General features: G+C 33.7%; 1 protein-coding gene and 1 pseudogene across 1 annotated transcript; both read right to left on the minus strand.

Moving 5' to 3' along the window:
* LOC132304757 (glutathione S-transferase U18-like) lies at positions 1-15,366 on the minus strand (annotated as a pseudogene).
* An 877-nt stretch (positions 15,367-16,243) lies between these two features.
* On the minus strand, positions 16,244-22,222 carry LOC132304758 (glutathione S-transferase U17-like). Its single transcript, XM_059802480.1, has 5 exons — positions 22,134-22,222; positions 21,906-22,011; positions 21,619-21,683; positions 16,356-16,563; positions 16,244-16,255 (listed from the first exon to the last, which is right to left on the minus strand). Exons 1-5 carry the CDS (start codon positions 22,220-22,222, stop codon positions 16,244-16,246), a joined length of 480 nt encoding a protein of 159 aa, XP_059658463.1.
* Positions 22,223-23,590: the final 1,368 nt, after the last annotated feature.

A 23,590-nucleotide genomic window follows, 5' to 3' on the forward strand; every position in this document is an offset into this window, starting at 1 on the left:
TTAATTGGAATTAGTAGATGCTAATTTTGCTCTGGTTTGCCCAATGGGCTTCTCAGCATCTGGAATAATATCTTTCAGTGCATCATCTGAGTAGAACCTTTCAGCCCATGCCACCAGACATGGCGTTTTGGTCTTGTCAAGAAATTGTTTGCCACTCACCTCCGCTGCCACTTTCAGCCACACTAAGAAGCTCCCAAATGCTATGTCAAGGTACCCAATACTATCTCTGCCAAAGAAAGGCTTCCCTTTGCTGCACTTGACGAATGTCTCCTCCAACATCGCCAATGCCGCCACGACTTGCTCTATTGCCGCGGCCCTTTTCTGCTCTTCTTGTGTCATTCCAATCACCATCAATGGTGGAACCAACTACAACCATTTCATTTATATCAGTTGTTACGACAAAGGCCGCGAAGTCAAGACCGTACTTAAGAAATTGACAAAAAAAAGAATAAGAGTAGTGCTATTTATCCCGACTAAAAAAAACTTAGTTATGTAAAGACTCAATGTGGTTGTCTAAGTGTGGAGTAGAGTGGGACCTATCACAAATTCAATAAAATCGTCTACGTTTGGTTTGGAAGGTCCGATAAAAATTATTGTATTGAACAGAGTAAAATCCCACAAAGGACAGGATTTCTCTCTTGAAAGGGGAAAAATAGTGAATTTTGAATAATTGTGAATGAATAAACCTTACCTGTATTTGGTTTACGAGAAAAATAAGAACATTAAAGAGTCTCCAATCCGAAATCTGACCCACATCAATATAAAAGGTCACAGTCAGCATTCTCGGATCCAAAATTCAAACACAAAATCCTTAAAATGTTTAAAAAGAACTGCAGAAACTCATCGGTAGAAGTCATTATTTTTCTCTCTAAAAAACATCCTTTTTTTCCCTTCTCTCTTAGAATCTACTAAATTCAATTGAAACCTATTGTCTAATTTATCGTAACTGTTACCTCTTTAACAACATATAGCCATAAAACGGTTACCACTGACCTTCAAATTGTTCTCAATTTTTTTTTTTTTCTTGGATTGAAAGTTTTCTCTTTTATGCTTCAACAATGGTTTATAATCCAATAAAAAAAAAAAAAAAAAGTTCCATTTGAGTCTTTTAGGGAAAAAATAATTTTGTAAAGAGAAAAATTTATAGCAAAAAACAAAGGAAATTTACCGCCTACAGATAGAGAAAAAGGGCGAAGAAATCACCGATATACGCAAAGAAAAATGGCAACAGAAAATGAGGGATTAAAAAGAAAATTTGTCTGACAAAATATAATGCATTTAATATGTCATGAGGACTTAGTACTGCCAATAGTACTGTATTGTCACATTAAAGTCGGTTTTTCAATCGGTATAAAATTGTCATCAAAAATATCATTTTTTTGAAAAAAAAAAAATTAGACATGTTTCACATACTAAATACAATGATTTATGTGATATTAAAAGTTTCGGCCCTTAAACTTAATGTCTAATTCTCACTCTTTAAACACAAATTTTAGTATTCTCCCACACCACACCGCAATCCCTAAAACACTTTTGGGGGGGGGGGGGGGGCGGTCCCCCAAAATAAAATTCATTAATGGGCCCTAAGCAACTTTAAACCCAATACTAATATATAAAAATTTCACAGCCCAAATCCAATAACAAATTCACACACACACACACACACAAATATATATATATATATATTACATACATTGTTCATGCACCAAACTCAAATATAAATTCAATTTACCCAATAGGAATTAAAATCATCCCTCTTATGATATAATATTAACTCAATCCAATTATATCAAACATTTAGTTAGTTTATTTCAAGTTCAACCTAATAGTAATAAAATATTAACTTAGTATAATTTTAGTTCAATATAATATGATACAATATATAATATATGTAATATAATCCAAAACTACGAAACAAAATATAAATTTGGAATGCCACCAAGGGCAAACACCGATAAGCAACGGACTCTTACGAATTCGTGCAATTGAATTCAATGGTGAAAAAAGATAATAAAGATTAAATATGCAAGTTCATTGTCTCTATTCTTTCCTAATTCTCTTTCACCTATTTCTCAATTTTTTAAATTAAAAATTAATTACTTTTTTTATTCTTTAGAGTCCTAATCTTATTTTTTCTTTTTGGTTTTCTAATCCTCTTGTATACATTGAGCATACCTACGCATAATGATATACAAATACAATAATATATAGTATACATGTATTTATTGATATACATTTATATGATACATATATTATATATATATATATATATATATATATATATATATATTTGGGTATATACACATAAATAAAGTATATAAATTAATATTAAATCGATGAATTTTTTTTTTTTTTTTTTAAAACCAATCAGCTCCTTTAATTTTTTTTTTTTTTTTTGTCTAGTAGAATTTTTTTTGGCCCCCCTATACTAGAATCTTAGCTCCGCCCCTGAATTGACAAGATGATTTATACCCCCAATTTGTAGGGTACATATATTTATCATATGAAGCTAAAAGACCATTTATAACCTTTTTGTGAAATTGACGACAGGGGTCATTTTGTTACACAGTTAACTAGAAGAGAAGAAGCTGTAATAATTCAAAAGATGTGGGAGATAAGTGTAATAAATCCTAACTAGATGGAAAATAAGTGTAATTTACCTTTAAAAAAATGATATTGCATCCAAAAAAATATATGTCTTGCCCAATACCACTTCAAAAAAAGAAAAAAGAAAAAAAAAAGATGTGTATAGAAATTCATTAATGAATTAATGACTGCTATTTTAGCTTTGAACATTTCATAAAAGAAGACTATCAACATTTTGTAACTTTTGTAAAAGTTCTAATTGCAAATATATATATATAGTAGAAGAAACATACCTTCTGGTTAATATAGGCTACCCAAAAGCAAGCAATGGCATGATCATAGGGATCAGAAGAGAGAATGGAGGGACCTGAGGTCCATACCTGGTCGATGTATCTGACAATTATAAGAGATTCACATCTGAACTTGTCACCATGGATAAGAACCAAAACTTTCTTCTGCACAGGATTTGATTGAAGAAGCAGCTCACTTTTGGAACCCAAGTTCTCTACAAGTAACTCATAGTTGATAGACTTCAGATTGAGAGTGAGTCGAGCCCGGCACACGTATGGGCATTGCAGGTCCCCAGAAGCTTTAAATCACTACTTGCAATGTCCAATGCCTGTGAGGTTTGTAGTGAGGGATGAAGAAAGGACTCTTGGTATATATGATATGAGTCTAGTGGTGGCTTGATGTGAGAGAGTGTTTGTGATCGATCTCAAGTTTGTGATCGATCTCAAGAGGAACATAAACAAATGCAAAAGGAAGGACCGCAACAATCATGGGTCCATGGGAGATTCCCATGCACGAACCTTGCCATGGATCCCCTAAAAGAAGACAGAAAAAAAGGACCTATCATATGTCCAGAACGGCTGATTACAGCTTGTCAGATGAGACCAAAATCAGCCATGCTCCCCTAGCAATTTCAGTAACTAATTAATACCGTGTTTGTACCAGTGGTGCACAAAAAAAACTGTGAAATTGAAAAACCAATCTGAATCAAGACTTCAATTCCAATTCTCACGGTTACGGTTCTAAAAATTTGGAACCTTTAAATAACACTTGGATTCCGGTTTCATATCCGTGAGAACTAAACCAAACCGTACCGTATAACACACACATATATATTTGATTATATAAATAATTAAATATAACTAATTAACTATTATATAAATGTATGATTGTATACCAGTAGACAATTAGTCCCCGCGGGGGGTAGACAATTAGTCTATTTTAGTCACCAGATTCCTCACCATGTGGTCCAATGTTATTCAACTTGGTGTCATTGACGTACTTCTTGTAAACCACAACGCATAATGTAAAGTTTTAAACCTACCTAACCTCTCATCTCCTCTCCCTCCTCTCATCTCATCTCATTTTTTTCATTTTTCAAATTTTTTTTTTTTTTTTTTTTGATAAAAAACCTCTTATCTCATCTTTAAAGTCACATCCTCTCATCTTTTGTATCAGTGTCCTTTGTTGAACTTTGATCCGTTGTTCATTGGTGGTTCCGGCCTCTCATTTTCTAAGAACCACACATCTTTGTGACCCCGTCGTCTCGTTATCGTCACAGGCCTCTGTTTGTTCCGGTTGAACTTTGAAGCCGCATCTCACCATCTCAGATCTACACCCACACGCCGTCACGCCGTTGCTCTCATTTTCTTCATCTTCTCATACCTATATATAGTTGGAAACCGTGGAACCGAACCGGTATTAACGATTCGATTCGGTTCCATATACCCAACGATTTGGTTCCGGTTTCATTTTAAAGAACTGTTGGGAACGATTTCGGTTTTCAATGGAACAGTACCGAATTGCACCGTGTGCACTCCTAATATGTACGGTAAAGGACGACTTCGTTTACACATGTATTTGCTATTTCTTGAAATTTTTACATCCACCCTAGTCATCATGGCATGGTGCGTGAAAGAGGCAAGATCCCCTTTTTGTTTGAGGAGTATAGTTAATTGTTGGAATATATGATTACACGGCTAAGGGTATACGATGATTAATATGGTATTTATGAAAGAGAAAAAAAAAAATGTAAAACATCCATATAAAATGTTAGGTTGATCTCCAATCGTTCGTCCACTACGTAGCAAAAGAAATGTCTAGCTTTTTATATATTTGTACATATAATAATAATAATAATAAATGTCATTTAATATGAATATTCTATCTTCTACCACCTAATCTCAATTAGATCTTGACATTTTGGTCTTTGCACATGGTTGATAACTTGATAACAACAGAATGTTAATGTGACACGATGAGATGGGACTTGGGAATCAAATAGTCTTGTAGTCTAAAGAATCTAATATTGTTTGATAATTAAAGCAAGAATAAGTTTGAAATTGCTCAAATCGAGTCACAGTTAGAAAAATAACGTTTTGCTTAACAATGCCATGACCCTAAAGAAATGAAAAAAAATGATCTTGAGTTTCATTTAGGATTATGAGATATTAAATTTTAAATAGTTTTTATTTTAGGTTTAGATGTAAAATATTTATTTTTTATTTTTTATTTTTTATTTTATGTTTGGTTGATGTAAAATATTTACGAAGATAAAAAAATTAAAATTTAACAAAAATAACTTATCAATTAATTTTCGACACATGTCCACCCAATGGATTCGACCTTAACATCGATTTACACATTCGTCAGACATCAAAAAAACAAAAATAAAGAAAATATTTTACTTAAAAAATAAATGTTTTTTTTTTAGGTTGTTATTTTCCTAGCTTTATTCACCTATTGGTAATTACAGAACACCTTGGTCCTGCTTAAAAAAAAGCATAAAGGAAAACATAAACAAAAACATCATCTTTCAAGTCAGGGATGGCCACATCCAAGTGTTTGGATTGTGGGAAATTTTAATTTGAAGTATGAGCTTCTGCTCGGGGATGAGATAACCTGGCTATCTCATTGAGCTTCTCAGTCTCTTGAACAGTGGCATCCTTCATAGCATCATCAGAGCAAAACCTCTCTGCCCATCTCATAAGCTAAGGCGTCTTGGTCTCGTCGAGCAGTTGTGAAAAAAGAGTTACGCGGGGTGCAAAAACAGTTAGTTGATTTTAATTGTGATTAACTCCTTTAATGACCTATATCTGATTATTAGGCCAACTTGCTTAATTTATGATTGATTAAATTATATGATCAATTAAATATCCACAATCATAAATATAAATACTGAAAAGTAAAGCAAGTTAAGTTTAGAGAGATTGCACCAGGATTTTTAGCAAGGAAACCACAGTTAATAAAATACATCAACTGTGTGTATGGGAAAAACCTCGTGGACTATTCAGTCCAAAGTAAACCGATCCATTATGTTTGAAACAAAGTATACCGAACTTTGACTCTAGCTCACACCCTATCATTCTACCAAACACTAATTGCTGACAATCATCTGGCTTTGTAACTCCCCGTCCAACAGCAACATAACCTCAGCCTTCTGCTTGATACTTGTAGAAGAGTAGCAGGTAGATCAGACAACACTTCTCGAATGCTCCAACCATTTCAAAGTGTGATCACTTTTACTTCTGTTCTTCAAGATCTGAACTCGATGTAGAAGAATTAAATCTTGCCCTTCATACAGAATCTCTAAATCTTTAATATAACTCCAATTCCAATGAGATAGAGAATAACACTACTAAATCACTCATGAATATATGTGTATGCTCTCATAAATAAATTCAAAATAATTAGATTTGATTTTCTGAATTTTTTCTCTCTAAAAGGCTTTCTCAAAATATAGAATTGATTTCCCCTAAAGTCATGAATAAACCTAAAAGACTAACAAGGTTTATATAGAGTTTGAAAAGTCCTAATCCCTCTGAAAATATAGAAAATTCCGTGCATAGGACTTGGAAAGAAGTTTAGTCCAAAAAGGAATCAAACAAAGCAAGAAAAGTAAGTTACCATAATCTATCAGGAGTCTTGAACAGGTTCAAGAATTTGGGAACCAGTTCAAGATGGCCAGAAGTTAATCTGAAGGACCTCTTTGACTCTTGAATCGGTTCAGGAATTTGGGAACCGATTCAAGATGCCAAGTCTTGAATTTTTTCAATTCTGCTGATGTTGAACCAGTTCAGGATTTTGGGAACCAGTTCAAAATAGACAGAATATAAAATCTTCTTTAAAAACTTCCAAAACTCTCACAATGTGTTCTCACTACCTCTCAATCTTCTTAAAGCATCATTCTCATCATCTCGGAGTGTAGTATATCATGAACACTTGAACTTCTTCAAATTTGCATCTGATTTTCAATCTTTGAAACTTTGAATCGAAAAATTACAACTCGATCGGACTTGTTTTGACAACGAAATTAGTTAAATATAAAATATATATCTCACAATCTTCCCCCTTGGCAATTTCGTGATAAAACCTTAAAAACAATTCAGTAATTTACCCAAGTAGGAAAGTAAATTACAATGATTGTTAAAGGAAATAAAACAGCAGAATTTTTCTTGAACTTTATGAAGCTTCAACACATGTAGTAAAATGTAATTTGCACATTAACTCAAACACAATTACCCGTAAAGCTTAATCAAGAAAATAAACACAAGCATAAAATAGCAAAGCTAATAATGCCTGAATATCAACGTGCATTGCATTGCAGTTACATTGTGTTGATTAAATTTTCTCCCCCTTAATGCAAAAGTGTCTCTCCCCCTGAATGAGAAGACTCTAAATTCTCTCTCACTTTTTGTCACAAATTAACAAGGGTCTCAATGAAGAAAAATCCTAGAAATAGGAAGCAACCAACCATATAAATCTTGTAAATTGAAACCAATGAGAATGTATACTTCACAAGATTATATGTATCAACAAAAATAATCAAGATCATTTCTTTTAAGTTCCACAAACTTAGTAAGTGTAGTAAAATCACCACCAAGTTCCAAAAATATATGATTTGTCAACTGTTCAGATTTTAGACAATAAATCAATGATATCACATATATTTAGAAATCAAACAATCAATATGTGCAAAAGACATTTTTTTTATTTATTATTATTTATTTCTCTTTTTGTGCTCCATTTTTTTTTTTGCACATTGGCAGCTTTTACGCTTATGGGCGGCCTGCTCTTTTCTTTATTCCCATTTGTTTCGAGTCAAAGTAGCTTTTGGACAAATCCCAAAGGTAGCCTTTTCCATCTCACCATTTTTTTTTTTTTTTTTAAACAGCAAATATTTTTCTTTCGTTTTCAAAAACTTTTTCATTCCAAGCTGTTTTTTCAATTTTCTTTTATTTTCACTCTTTTGGTCTAAAACACATAAATCAAGTTTAAATTTCAAGACAATGATCAATTATGTCAACATTATCTTTAACCAAAACAATGATAGCTCAAGTAAATGTACTATCAATGATTCATTTATTATACAAAATAAGTAAGCAAAACCAATTTCATCAATTCATAGCCATTGTATGCTTTCTACAGATAATTCATGTGACATTAAACTCCTTATGTTCAACATACTCAATCAATATGGTTTGCTTAACTTCCCAAAAACATAATCTAAACTCTCAAGATATGCATGAAAATCATTTATAGACTATGTCTTTGCAATGCATCTAATCAAGACAACAGACACCAATAGATTTCCTAAAATGAGAAAACTTAGGAGTATCTAATGGTTTAGTGAGAATATCAGCCAAATTCTGATTAGTGTGCACTTTTTTCAAAGACACGACATTTTGTTCAACAAGTTCCTTGAGAAAGTGATGTCGAATGTCAATGTGCTTAGTTCTAGAATGCAAAACTGGATACTTTGAAATATTAATTGTACTAGTATTATCATAAAAAATAGCAATAGTACATTGATCAACTCCATAATCCAGAAGCATCTGTTTCATCTAAAGCAATTGTGTGCAACAATTTCCAGCAGCAATATATTCAGCCTCACAAGATGATAAAGATATGTAATTTTCCTTTTTGCTGTACCATGAAACAAGATTAGTACCAACATAGAAATAACTACCTGAAGTACTCTTTCTATCATCCTTGTTACCAGCCCAATCAACATCAGTATAGCCAAATTTCTTAACTAGCTCCTTTACATATTTTGATTGAGATATGAAAATCCCATCATCAAGTTGTTTCACTTGGAGACCTAGAAAGAAAGTCAGTTTACAAATCATGCTCATTTCAAAAGTATTACTCATACCTTTAGAAAAATTATGAACAAGGTTATCACATGTAGCACCAAAAACAATATCATCCACATATATTTGAGTAACAAGAAAATCTTTTCCTTTCCTGAAAATAAATAATGTTTTATATGCTCATCCTCTTCTGAAACCCTTGTGCATTAGATAAGAAGTTAACTTCTCATACCATGCTCTAGGTGCTTACTTTAAATTATAAAGAGCCTTTTTAAGATGAAACACAAAATCAGGATTATGTGGCTCAATGAAACCTTTTGGTTGTGCTATATAAACTTCTTCTTTCAAAATACCATTTAGAAAAGCACTTTTCACATCCATTTGAAATAATTTGAATTTAAAGTGACATGCAAGAGCAAAAAGAAGTCGAATAGACTCAAGTCTAGCAACAGGTGCAAAAGTTTCATTAAAATCAATTCCTTCAACTTGAGTGTATCCTTGTACAACTAATCTAGCTTTATTTCTCATCACAAGACCATGTTCATCAAGTTTATTTTTAAAAATCTATTTGGTCCTTATGATATTAACATCACTATATCGAGGCACTAATTCCCAAACATCATTCTTCACAAATTGAAGCAATTCTTCTTGCATAGCTATAAGCCAATCATGTAATGACCCGGTCATTTGCCTTCCTTTCCTTTTTCCTGAAATTTTACGAATGAATTTTTTTCGTTTAATTTTCCTTTCTGAGCTCTGTTTCGTGTCGCTTAGTGTCATCTCGAGTGCTCGGAATTGGTTTCTGAGACTCTTTCATGTGAATTGACAACTTCCTCTGAGGACCGAGTCATTTTCGCATTTTTCGTTTTTGGACACTATGCGCTATTTCGTCTTTTCCCTATTCTATCATTTTCCCTATTTCGTCTTATCTCCGTTTGTCAGTTTTTGGCACAACCTCACTTTTCATGCTCGGAATTAGTTTTTGACTTCACGTGTCTTCATCTTGAGTGGGTTTCTCGAAATACGTATCTTCACTTTTGTAAGAAAGTACTCTGGTTGCTCTCGGTGTCCATAGGGGCATGGATGTACAATTCTTCAGAATCTTTTTCATTTCTTGGGGTGTTTTTCATAAATATCTTTTGAAGATATCTTATTTCAGGGGTATCTAAGAAAATATCTTTTGGAAGATATTTTCATTCTGGGGCAGTTTCGCAGTTAACCCTTTTTGTAGGGGTCATTGTGCAATTAACGAAAGTTATTGCAAAAATGTCTCGTCTGGAGCCTGGATCTTCGTACAGGATTCATTTTCACTTTTCGTTGACTCATAAATTCATAGAATTTCCTTCTGGTCATTTTTCTCTAGTTTTAGAGTTTTTGGACCCGGTTGCCGCTGAACTTGTTCGGGGCATAACTTTCTGCTCGGGACTCAGTTTTTGAAGCCGTTTCTTCCGTTGTTCATATTTTCTTATTTTAAATCTTTTTTGTTCATGGAGTTTTGCCGTTTGAGCGCATTTGCTCAAAATTCACTTTTCCGGACCCGGCGGGGCCCTTTCGGGGCACTTTTTGAGATTTCTATAAATATATTGCCCTAATTTTTAAAATCAGATTTTCAGACCTTCTTCCTCCTCTTGGCTGGAAGCCATGGGAGCCCAAGGGGCTGCCTTCACTCTTTCTTCTCCTCCACTTGATTTCCTTGGTAGAAATCCTTCGGCCTTAGCATTTGTTGTTCGCCTCGTCGTGCTCTACCATTACCCCTTATTAGAAACCATTTCTGACCAAATTTTGAGTTCGGGATTGAGGTCAAGTTTGGATTCTCATGGGGCTTCTTGGGGATTCATATAGATCGTGTTGTCCCCGACAAAACCTAGGAGTTTCGTCGGATTCGGAGCCGTTTCAATTCGGTGGGGATTTGGGATTTCCATCTCAAATTGAGGTAGGAGGTGTTATAGGTTTAATTCTTGTTATATAACATACTATTGATGCTTATACAACTTAATTGCATGCTTAAATATGAAATCTAGAGATTTTATTATTTAATTTTCTTGTATTGGATTTGATTTTCCCGGTTGCTTATGACTTGTTTTAAACATGTAGTATGGTAATATAATACTTTATAATATGGTCATTGACATATATTAAATTAAGGGAATTTGAACAAGTAATAAAGATTTTATTTAATATTTATCTTGAATAAAATATTAAATCATGTGGCCTTAACTAGCTCAAAATTAATATGTGTTAGCATATTAAATTAGGCCTTAACATGCTCTCCAACATAGTTGAATTTGAAAGTAATTGGAGGTGTTTTGAAAATTAGTAATTTTTAATTAATTTGATTAATTAATTTGCCCCGAGTGCACTATTCACTCCATATGAATTCCGACTTGATATTCTTGATCTACATGCCATATAGTTTCACATATATTTGATTTAAAATATTCGGTGAGGTTTTGAAACCTTTTATTTAATTAATTTCCTTGTTTAAGATTTAATCCTCATGGTGATATACAACTTGGAATTGAATTGTGGCATGCTAGAAAATTAAGCTTTGGTGTGGTTGTTCACATATATTAAATTGGGATTAATTGCATGAGAATTACAACCTTTATTTTATATTTAACTTTAGTGAAAGTTTAATATACATAGGTGTAACTTGCATGAAATAAGCTTGTAATGTGATATTACATTAGTTCTTGGCATGTTCTCTAAGATATGTTAAATTGAGAGCATTTGGTTAAGTTTGAAAATCTAGAGATTTTAATTAAAAGATCCCATTAGCTTAATTAAGATTTTAACTTGATATTTGTATTGGCCATGACTTGTTTACTAGTATATATTAATTGTGGACCATTTGAAGTTGCTTTAGAACCTTGGTAATTGAATTAGCATGATTTAATTAGAGTTCTACTTTGTTGTTCCAATGGCATGGTGATGACCATGCCATGTTCTTTAATATGTATTAATTTGAGGTTATTTGGAATTGAATTAGAATCTAGGGAATTTAATTATTTTTATTTAATTAAATTTTATCGAATTGAGCCATGGATTTAATTGTGTTTGAAAGTCGTTTCTATATCAAAATCCTGGACAAGGACTTGTTGTATATTCATTTGGTTATGTTTTGAGCATTGGATAACATAGTTGCTATGTTTATACTCATGAGAATATGCTTTCCTTATTGAATATATTGTTGCCTTGTGTAATGATTTGCACATTTCGTATTTAACATCATTCATGCATAGCGTGTAACGAATCGCACACTGAAGATTCGACATTCATCACATCATATTAGTTGTAGACTTAGAGCATGTATTGTATAGGTTTCCAAATTTGGTTGTGCTTGGTAGATAGTTGATTATCTTGCATATTCCTGTTGATATATGCGTTGTTGCACAACTTGTTGATTTTGGAAACTTGGGGATGTCGTTGTTTAACTATGGCTAGGACGTGGTTCTAGTACGGGGGATAGTCCCTCTATATAGTCTAGTACGTACATAAGGAGGTTACCCATGGGCTAGTAACCCTAAAGTAACTATGTTGTCGGTCTGATCTGGCGTGACGTCCGAGTATCCACTTTGTTTGATTTCGCATTTCATTTTCAAGTTGATAACTAGATGATGTTGTAACTTATTGTTTCTTATTTTAAGTTACAGGATGTTAACTTTGCGAAATTGTGCTTTATGCGTTGTATTGGAAGTTTCAATGTTGGTTAAATTGCATTGATATTGAAAATCGTGTTTTGACGTTCTAATAAAGCTTAGGATTGATCCTATTGATTCATTTATAACATAGACGTTAGGTGGCATGAACCACTACTGTTATTTTGTGCTTTAGATTCTAAGTTGATGGCTTTGAGAACTTAAACCTTGTTGCATTGTATAACATGCTCTTTTGTTGTTGAATTACATGGATAATGTGATTCTTGTTAACTTGTATTTAAATATGCTTTTGTTATGTTATATGGATTACTCTAGACCTAGTTCAATTTTATTGAAAATACAATTTATGTTAATCTATGCTCAAGCATTCTTCTTGTCGTGTTCTTTGGATCATCTCAACCATGATTCGTTTCATACACGTATGTATATCATGATTCTTGTTGCTTAGACTCTAAGCTAGCTTAGGATTCTCCCCGAGTCTCACTTGGACATAGACGTTAGGTGGCATGAGCCCCTTTAACATGTTTCACCTTAAGGTGATAAATTTGTAAAATGCTAGGTCGATGCATGCTCATCTCCTACGAGTAGCTTTATGTTACTCACCCCTACGATATTGGGGCATATTTCAGGTACGAAGACTTGGTTCATGATGCCTAGTATTCCTTGGATGTCGTGTAGCTTTCAAGTTTCCATTTCATGCAAATGTTAGCAGGAAATGTCATTTTGTAGACTTATATGTAAAATTTGTATTCTTTGATTTTGTGTATGTAATGTGTACATAAATGCACTCCTTTCAATGTATTTGACATGTATGAGATAAGGCCGGAGGCCAATGACATGTGTATTGTATCCTATACAACTTTTTAACTTCATGAAATATTATGAAAACCTTGAAAAATCGTAAGTCATTGCTTTACCATGGTTGCATCGGGTGTGTGAATTCCATTTTCATTCTTTCATAGGGTCTTATTAATCTTGTATGAAGTGTGGCCAAGGGCCAAACGGTCATTTGACTCCATTTTACATTTTTGGATTCCATGTTTTCCATTCCAAGTCCATTTTTGCCTTTTTGCCCGTTGGGGGGTCGGATTTTGTATCGGCTATATTTTTAAGCCATGGACCATTGTAGCGCGTCTAAATAGGTAAGTTACGTTTGCGTGCATAGTCGTTTCCGGGCAAAACCTCATCGTTTATGTTTTGAGCCTCCTACGATTTCATTTTGCATTTTTGTTGCATATTCTGATCTAGGGGCATTCTAGACTTTCTAATTCAGTTTTATTTCCTTCTTTTAACATGGTTGAATAGAAAACGTGATTTTAAAGGGGGTTTCTTTTTTGTGTTTTTCCAGAAAATGTCGTCTTGGTGACGGAAATCGATCGTAAAGTTCAGCTTTCTGTTTTTTTTAGCAGCTTTTTGGACCTCCATGACCAGATTTCATGGAGGGGCATTTCGGGCATTCTAGATTACGTTTTTTTTTTAATTCTCTCGCGAGTCACGTAGAAAACTCAATTTTGAGGAGGGTTTTTTCTTTGTGTTTTTCCAGAAAAATTCATCTACTAGCCCATTTTTACTCTCTGTTCTGGCTATTTTTAGAAAAAAATTCTTGTAGCAGCTTTTTGGGTCCATCTTGACCTAGGCTGTTCAAGGGGCATTTTAGGGACTTTACATCGTATTTTTTTTGGTTTCTTCTATATAGTCGGGTAGAAAACGTGATTTTAAGGGGGGTTTCTTCTTCATGTTTTTCCAAAAAAATTCGTTTAAGGGTTCGTTTTTAGTCTCGGTTCTGAAAAAAATTTAATTGGTGCTTGCTGTTAAAACACTATTCCTACCCAGATTTCTTACCCGGAAAATAAGTCTAATTTTTTTGAAACTTTGAGGCTTTATATCTTCTTCGTCCCGACTCCAAATCAAGTGATTTTTGAGTCTAAGTTTATTAGTTTTTGCTTGTCTATCCAACAGTATTCACGGTTACATCCAATTTTATCTGAAAAGACTATTTTTCCCTTTGTAAAGTACCCTTGCCGAATTGATTTTAAACTCAAAGGTTGGTTTTTTTAAAAATTTTGACGTTTCATATCTTCTTCATCCAGACTCCGAATCAAGTGATTCTTGAGTCTAGATTCATTAATTTTTCCTAGTCTATCTATCGGTATGCTCAGTTGCATCCAATTTTGTCTAAAAAGACCATTTTACCCCTTGTCAATTACCCTTGCCGCATTGTTTTCAAACCCAAAAATGTGATTTTTATGAAACTTTGGAGTTTCATATCTTCTTCATCTGAACTTCGAATCAAGTGATTCTCGGGTCTAATTTTGATTAAATTTTTGTTATCTTTCTAGTGGTGTGCTCAGTAGCACCCGATTTTATAATTTCAGAAGTGACCATTTTTGCCCTAGGGGGCCTATTCGGTCTTTTTCTGATAATTCGTTCCCGCATTAGTTCTTATTGAGTTTCACAATCCCATGGAAGGTCACTTTGACTTCTTAGAGTTTTGTTTTCTATTTTCGCTTTCGCATTCGGATCCGTTATCGGGTCAACCTTCGGTTCATCATAGGACACGCTGGCCTAAAAACCAGGGTCGTTACAAATCAGAACTTTGAAGAGCTTCATTAACATTCTTTAGGTTCAAACTGAGCCATGTGACATGAGTGTCCTATGTCATCTACAATGCATGAGTATCCTGAATGATCACGGACTGTACTCCTAGTACCATGTTGATCCCATGGACCTATCACTTTGTCAACTGGATGGCTTGATCGAACTTTAGAACTGCCAGATGTGGGAATATCTAAAGATGGTGCAAGAATTCCTATAGGTTCATTAGTTGTGTCCTTTAATTCTTCATCCTCATCTTCTTCAACCTCTTCATCTTCTCTACCTAAAAGCTCAACTCTTCCTTCCTCTTGAATTGTAGGTTCTATCATTTCTCCTACAATTTCAAAATTAATTTCTTCTTCATCAAGTTTAGAAGAGGTTGTCTTAGATTTTGTATCATCAAATACAACATTTATAGACTCCATGGCCACTTTGGTTTTAAGAGTAAAAACCTTATAAACCCGACTTGTTTGTGAATAACCCAAAAACACACCTTCATCACTTCTAAAGCCAAATTTTCCAAAGTGGTCCCTATCTTTAATGATATAACATTTACTTTCAAAGACTTTAAAGTATTTAACAGTGGGCTTTCTATCATACCACAATTCATATGAAATCTTTTTAGTTCCAGACCTAAGATAAACTCTATTTAGGATGTGACAAGTAGTACATACTGATTCTGCCCAAAAGTGACTTATAATTTTATTTTCATGAAGCATAGTACGTGTCATACCTACAATTGTTCTATTTTTTCTTTCCACTACACCATTCTGTTGTGGTGTTTTAGGTGCTGAAAATTCATACTTAATGTTATTCTTAATGCCATTCTTATCACAATATTCAATAAACTCCTTAGGTTCGAATTCACCTCCATTATCGCTTCTAATCCGATTAATTCGATATCCCTTCTCATTTTGAATAAGTTAACAAACAGACCTGAAATTTTTACAAAAGTATCAGATTTTTCTCTCAAATATGCAATAAAAGTAAATTTAGAAAAATCATCAACCATAACAAGCATGTATCTTTTTCCTCCAATGTTATCAGGTGTTATGCGACCCATCAAATCCATATGAATTAATTCTAAATGTCGAGAAGTGACTTTATGAATTAGTCTCTTATGTTACACTCCAGTTTATTTTCCTAATTGACATGGACCATATATTTCATTCTTAGGCATCTTTAATCTAGGCAAATCTCAAATAAGATCATTATTAGACAAATTCACTAAATCATTAAAATTCACATGTCCAAGTCTTTTATGCCATAAAACTGCCTTATCAACAACTGTAGAAAAATAGATTAGTAAAGGATCTGAAAACACAACATAACAATTATCAGAAGTTCTAGTTTCTTTCAAAATATATTCACCTTTTTCATTAGTTACAAAACACCCTTGTTGAGTAAAATTGACTTGAAATTCCTCATCATAGATTTGACTGATATCCAATAGATTAGTAGCTAAACCTTTAACATATAGAATATTCTTTAACTCCCCAATTCTTGAAAATTTGATCTTACATTTACCACTCACAGTAGAATCATTACCATCACCAAAAGTAACAGTACCAACTAAGCATTCCTTAAAAGTGGTAAACAATGTTCTATCCCCTGTCAGATGCCTACAGCAACCACTACCAAAGTACCAACCACATAGACTAAGTGCTCTAAATGATATGTGCATGGCAAGACATTTAAAATTCTCTTTCTTTACCCAAACAATTTTAGATTCATTATGCAATGATTTCCTTATTGTTCTAGGCAAAGTGTCACAAGGCTCAACAATCTTAATCCTCTTCTTCCTCAAATTTGAACTCCTTATATTTTTCAATTTCTTCCCTAATTCAATTTTTTTTTTCTGACACTTATATTTGATATGCCATTTTCACCACAAAAATGACATGTTGAAATAAGTTTGGTAGAACTAGAAATAACACAAGGTTTGGTTTCAACTTTCACAAAAATATCTTTAGATTTTTTAAAATACAAATCCTTTGAAGTTGATGCCAAATCTTTGTTACTCCTAATATTTTCAACCTCTCCTTTCAACTTATCAATTTTGTAAGTGTCAATATCAACTTTCTTAAAAGACAGTTTTGTTTTAACAAATTCACTACTCAAATTATCAATTTTATGTTCCAGTAATTTATTAAACAAATTTACCTTCTTAAACTCCTTTTCCAAAAAAATCAATTTTATGAAGAAGATTCAAATTCTTATGGCCAATTTCTTCCAAATTTTAAATAGAGACATAAATTTCTAACTCATAAATATCTCTATCAAGTTCCGCAAGATTCAATTTCTTTAACAAATTTTCAAAATCCTTTTTAAACTTGGACCACTTAATTTCCATGTTTGTGACAGAATAAAAAATAGAAGGTAAAGGCAACACATCAACAAAAGATGAATTTTTAGACATGATGCAAAAATTAATAATAAATCAACATATATGATCTACTCTGTATATTGAGTATCTCGCTCTAATACCAAATTGTGAAAATAGAGTTAGGGTGCGGAAATAGTTAGTTGATTTTAATTGTGATTAACTCCTTTAATGACCTAGATCTGATTATTAGGTTAACTTGTTTAATTTATGATTGATTAAATTGTATGATCAATTAAACATCCATAATCATAAATATAAATATTGAAAAGTAAAACAAGTTAAGTTTAGAGAGATTGCACCAGGATTTTTAGCGAGGAAACCCTAGTTGATAAAATACATCAACTGTTTATATGGGAAAAACCTCGTGTACTATTCAGTCCAAAGTAAATCGATTCACTATGTTTGAAACAAAGTACACCGAACTTTGACTCTGGCTCACACCCTATCGTTCTACCAAACACCAATTGCTAACAATCCTCTGGCTTTGCAACTCCCCGTCCAACAGCAACTTGACCTCAGGCTTATGCTTGATAGTTGTAGAAGAGTAGCAGGTAGATCAGACAACACTCCTCGAATGCTCCAACCCTTTCAAAGTGTGATCGTTTTTACTTCTATTCTTCAAGATCTAAACTCGATGTAGAATAATTAAATCCTGCTCTTTATACGGAATCTCTGAATCTTTAACATTACTCCAATTTTGATGAGATAGAGAACAACACTACTAAATCACTCGTAAATATATGTGTATGCTCTTATAAATAAATTCAGAACAATCAGATTTGATTTTCTGAATTTTCTTTCTCTAAAAGGCTTTCTCAAAATATAGAATTCATTTTCCCTAAAGTCATGAATAAACCTAGAAGACTAACAAGGTTTATATAGAGTTTTGAAAGTCCTAATCCCTCTGAAAATATAGAAAATTTCGTGCATAGGACTTAGAGGGAACTCTAGTCCAAAAAGTAATCAAACATATCAGGAGTCTTGAACCGGTTCAGGAATTTAGGAACCGGTTCAAGATGGCCAGAAGTTAATCCAAAGGACCTTTTTGACTCTTTAACCGGTTCAGGAATTTGGGAACCGGTTCTGTAACACCCCCACATTTTCCACGCATAAGTTGATCAGGCTTATACATGAAAAACGAGGGATATCAAAAACAATTGGCAATATACAAGCATGGAATACAAAATGATGATAATAAAAGAATTTAGACAGGAAAGGAACACTAAATAATACAACATCCATCCATCCTTTATTTAAATACAGTACTCCATTACAACTTGGAAATCCTATGTCAAGGATCCCTAAATATAAACCTGAGAGTTCAACGTCAAAAGTAAATAAAAACTGAAACTGAAGTAATACGTAAAACTTCTACCCTGAACTGGATCGTAAGAATAGATGAGTTCGGATGGTGGTCCCACACTGCTAACCTCAACCTTGGAACGGGTACTGACCGTATCCTGAAATAACAACAATGGTGGGTCAACCCTACGAGCAAGTCCTCTCTACTATGACCCAAATCAGAGAATCAAATAAATTAATCATTAAGAATCGGATGAGTACTATATCTGTATACATCCTAAGGGAACTATCCAATGTATAACATGACCTCAACCAGAATAGACGGTGATCACTTAGACTCACACTAGGTGGTTAAGTGTCGCCTTTCCCTACCCGGGAAATCAGCTATTATACATGGTGCACGGTACTGACAACACAGACTATAACGAACTACACAGTGATAACACCTCTCAAAGTACTGATGAATATACTGAGCATATAAATTAGGCAACACATGCCAATAATATTACTAAACATACTGAGCATGTCAATTAGGCAGCACATGCCAATAATATTAAACCACATACCCCGACAGCCACATATCTGTCTATAGCAACGAATGCATAAGGTATAAATGAGTCTAAACTTATTAGCCAGCTCACATGGTTCTATATGGCAACACATCCATATAATATAAATGCGACATAATAAACAGTCCATTTATTCCCTGAAATGTACACAGCATAATAATCATGGTTGATATATGATTAACAGTATAAATATCCCATAATATAATGGATAATTTATATGACGATAACCGTGACATTATTATATTTGAATAGTAATAATGAATACCATTTAATAACATAATAATACCATCTATAGTAATGTGGTCAAATGAGTCACATTCATTTACGTACGGTAAACGGGCCAATTAAGGTTTAGAAATATTAATCGGCCATAATAATACTTAACGGGTATTAAAATAATAATTTCGTGGCCCGTTAAACCCGTAAATACCAACGCAGTACCTAAAAATCCAAGTTTAAGGTTCTGAAATTTACAAAACAGGCCCTAGGGGTATTCTGGTAATTTCTAGCAGCTGACAGGGCCCCTCACGCGCCCCCACGCGCCGCCCTAAGCTTCCCTACGCGCAGCCCAACCTTCCCCACTCTCCCACGCGCCTCCACGCGCGTCTGGCATCAGCCACGCGCGCGCACGCGCTCCCACGTGCGTCTGGAGAGTTTCACGCGCGCGCACGAGCTCCCACGCGCGCGTTGATGGCTTCCTGCTGACGTGGCGTCCTCCGGTTGGTTGGCTGCATCAGCTTTCCTACATGCGCGCCACACCGGATCATCTATCATCTCATCTCACCTAATCCAAGGGTCAATGATCCGGGTGTACCGCGGTAACATGGACCGCGATGCACCAGATCAATCAGCTTCATCTAAGGCCCAGGATGCGCGCGCGCATTAACCTACAATGCGCCGCATCACACCGGAACACTCCGGTCATCTTCTTCACTGCCGGTGGCCGGAAACCTCGCCGGAGGCTCGCTGGAAATTGCAGAAAAGCCCCGGAAAAATCTAGAAAATTCTAGAAAAATCCCTAAAGCCTTATTTAATTATTTTCAGCTATATTTTAATTACATAGGCTAATGAATAAATATCTAACCTCTTTAATAATTAAAACACATTATTTTAATAAACTAGAAATAATTTATTGAAATTCCTAGCATGGTTTCTAGTCTCTAAAAACCCGAAATAAATTAAATGAATAATTTATGAATTCAAAGGGGAAAAGTAGATAATAACTTGCCTTTTTGGATTTAAAATAAATCCGCCGGTTGCGCGTAGTCGGGTAAATTTCTCCTACACCGGTCCAAGCTCCTTTCTTTCTCTCTCACCTTTCTTCTCTTTCTTTCCTCTAACAACAACTCTCTACTATTTTAAATTGGTTTCTAACTTACCTTCTCATCAAACTAACTAATATTTATACAAATTAAAATAATATAAATATTACAAATATCTAAATTTACATTAAACTCACCACATTTCCAACCATATGGCTTCAAGTCTTACCTATAAATATTAATGAAATCCTATCCTAATCTCTAATTTCATCATGACTTATGATTTAATACTATTATTATTATTATAACTATTATTATTATTATTATTAAACTATTATAATTAATATTATTATATTATTATTATTATTATTAACTATTATAATAATTATTATTATTACATAAGAATACATTATATCATCATAATACTTTATAACATAAATATAATACTTTAATTAACTAATATTGCTTAATTAAACATAATCAACAAATAAAATTATTAATAATAATACATGCACAATTAAATGAATAAATTTACTATTTTAACATATACAATTAATTTACATACACCATTAAATGAACTTAATATAACAATGTAGCATGCACAATAATAGGTAAAGAAATCCACACATAAATGAATTTAAATAAACTAAACTCTTTAATAAAATACGGGGTATTACAGGTTCAAGATGGCCAGTCTTGATTTTTTTCAATTCTGCTGATGTTGAACCAGTTTAGGATTTTGGGAACCAGTTCAAAATGGACATAATGTAAAATCTTCTTTAAAAACCTCCAAAACTCTCCCAATGTGTTCTCACTACCTCTTAATCTTCTTAGAGCATTGTTCTTATCATTTCAGAGTGTAGTATATCATGAACATTTGAACTTCTTCAAATCCGCATCTGATCTTCAATCTTTGAAACTTTGAATCGAAAAATTACAACTTGATCAGACTTGTTTTCACAACGAAATTAGCAAAATATAAAATATATATCTCACAGCAGTTGCACGCCTCTTCTCTTCTCCGTCACCCTCAGCCATGGCTAGGAGCACCCGAATGCAATGTCAAGGTACCCAATATTATCCCCACCAAAGAAAGCCTTTCCTCCGCTACACTCGACAAATGCTTCCTCCAGCAGCACTAATCCTGCAACCACTTACTCTATTGCCACTGTCCTTGCCTCTTCGTCTTGTGTCGCCCCGATCACTTCCAGTGGTGGAAAGAACTACATAAGCATTGTAATTAGTCATGTATGAGTATTTAGTCACAAATTCTCCTGGACACAAAACATAATTTTTATATAGAAATTTGTATAAATAATGAAACAAATATTTATGAAAAAAAAATAAAAAAAAAATTTATGTAGCTTCAATCACTTCCTAACAAATGATCACCAAGTCTTTATGATTTCAAGAAGTTCTAATTGTACAAAGTAGAGGAATCATACCTTCTGGTCAATATAGGATGTCCAGAAAAGGGTGATGACGTGATCATAGGTATCAGCAGGGAGGATGGAGGGACCTGAGCTACATACCTGGTCATGTATTGGACAACTGTGAAAAATTCACATATGGGTTTGTCACCATGGATAAGAACTGGTATTGTGTTGTGCATAGAGTAGGGTTTAAGGAGGAGCTCACTTTTGAAACTTAAGTTCTCTTCGAGGTATTCATACTTGACAGACTTTATGTTGAGAGCGAGTTGAACCTGTAATGTATATGGGCTAGGCAACGCTCCCAAGCGCTTTACATTGCTCATCGCCATGGCCAATTCTCGAGCAATGGAGGCTTGAATTGCTGAAAAACAGAGTATGGGTTGTTTGGGTGGTTGAAACAAGAGCTCTTACTATATATATATATATATATATGAGTGTTGTTTGGCTTGATTTAGGATGGTAGGTGTGTCATATGTGACTTGGACGAACATAAGCAGAGGCAAAGAAAAGGACCATTACATTCACGGAGATTTTAAGGCACCAAATCAGCCAGATATGCCCTCAAACGAATAATATCAGTTGATAAGTACAATAAGCATCAAGTCAAAATTGCTCAAATCAAGTCATGATTAATATATATGTGTGTGTGTGTGTGTGTGTGTGTGTGTGTGTGCGCGCGCGCGCTAAACAAAATAATTATCCCAAATAGATGAAAACTATGATCCTGAGGTTCAATTGACATTTTGTAGTTTGAACTGTAATTAACTGTTCCTCAATTCTTTGATATCGTCAGCCAACCCAAGAATCTCAAATGCTATGTCCAAAGTGTAATACCCCTAACTTAAAAGGACAATCCTGGAATTTTAATTTAATTATTTACGTGTATTTTTCTTAATTTAATTTTTTTATTTGGCTTGGTGGTTTTGTTTCTTTATTTATTTGCATTATTTGTGGATTTGTATTTAAATTGTGTATTTAATTAAATGGTTTTATTTTATGTTATTGGGTTAATTATTTTAGTCTCATGTTTATGTAATAAAATTTTATTTTATTTTAAATGGATTAAATTATTTACTTGAGTTGGTTTACATTAGGGTTTTGCTTAAATTCATCATGTCTGGGTTTGAGCCGACTTGTAGTTGGTTTAGGATTTAATTTAGGGTTTCAACTTAAGCCTATAAATATATAAGTATACGTTTGCTGAAGGTTTTTGTAAACCCTATTCACCATATTCACGTACATAAAATATAGAGGGAATACAAAGAGCAACCGAGTGTGTTTTGTGAGACAAAATACTGAGAGAACCTTAAGAGATTAAGGGAGGGATTCAAGGAGGAGTTTTAGATTTAACTAGGAGTGGCAGAGGTTGATAACAACAATTGACGTTGTCGGAGTTGCTAGAGACGACATTTTTAGATTGCCAACCGAAAATCAGAGGCAAGTCTCTGTTCTTCTCTTTCCCTTTAATTCGTATTATGTGCATGCCTAGTTAGACTCCAGGGACTTAATAAAAGCTAAAACAAATGTAATCAAACATATTAACATGTCTTTGATGCAAATATAAACTCTGTTTAGTCTCGTGTATTAACTATTGTATAACTTTTGATGTTCTGTTATTTGGTGCTACTGTGGTGTTTACGTTTTAAGCTTTGATGAAATTGAGATCATAAGTATGTGTGGATGATTTGTAATTGATC

Source organism: Cornus florida, unplaced genomic scaffold (genome assembly GCF_030987335.1).
Source record: "Cornus florida cultivar Cherokee Brave unplaced genomic scaffold, ASM3098733v1 CherokeeBrave_3.0.0_Hap2_Chr04, whole genome shotgun sequence".
NCBI classification, from domain to species: domain Eukaryota; kingdom Viridiplantae; phylum Streptophyta; class Magnoliopsida; order Cornales; family Cornaceae; genus Cornus; species Cornus florida.

Excerpts from the sequence above, each read along its gene's own strand:
- LOC132304758 (XM_059802480.1), bottom strand. The coding sequence starts at position 22,222 with ATGGCGATGAGCAATGTAAAGCGCTTGGGAGCGTTGCCTAGCCCATAT. Across the intron at positions 22,012-22,133 it reads CTCAACATAAAGTCTGTCAA|TTGTCCAATACATGACCAGG; the intron begins GTATGAATACCT and ends AATTTTTCACAG. Across the intron at positions 21,684-21,905 it reads CATCCTATATTGACCAGAAG|TTCTTTCCACCACTGGAAGT; the intron begins GTATGATTCCTC and ends ATGCTTATGTAG.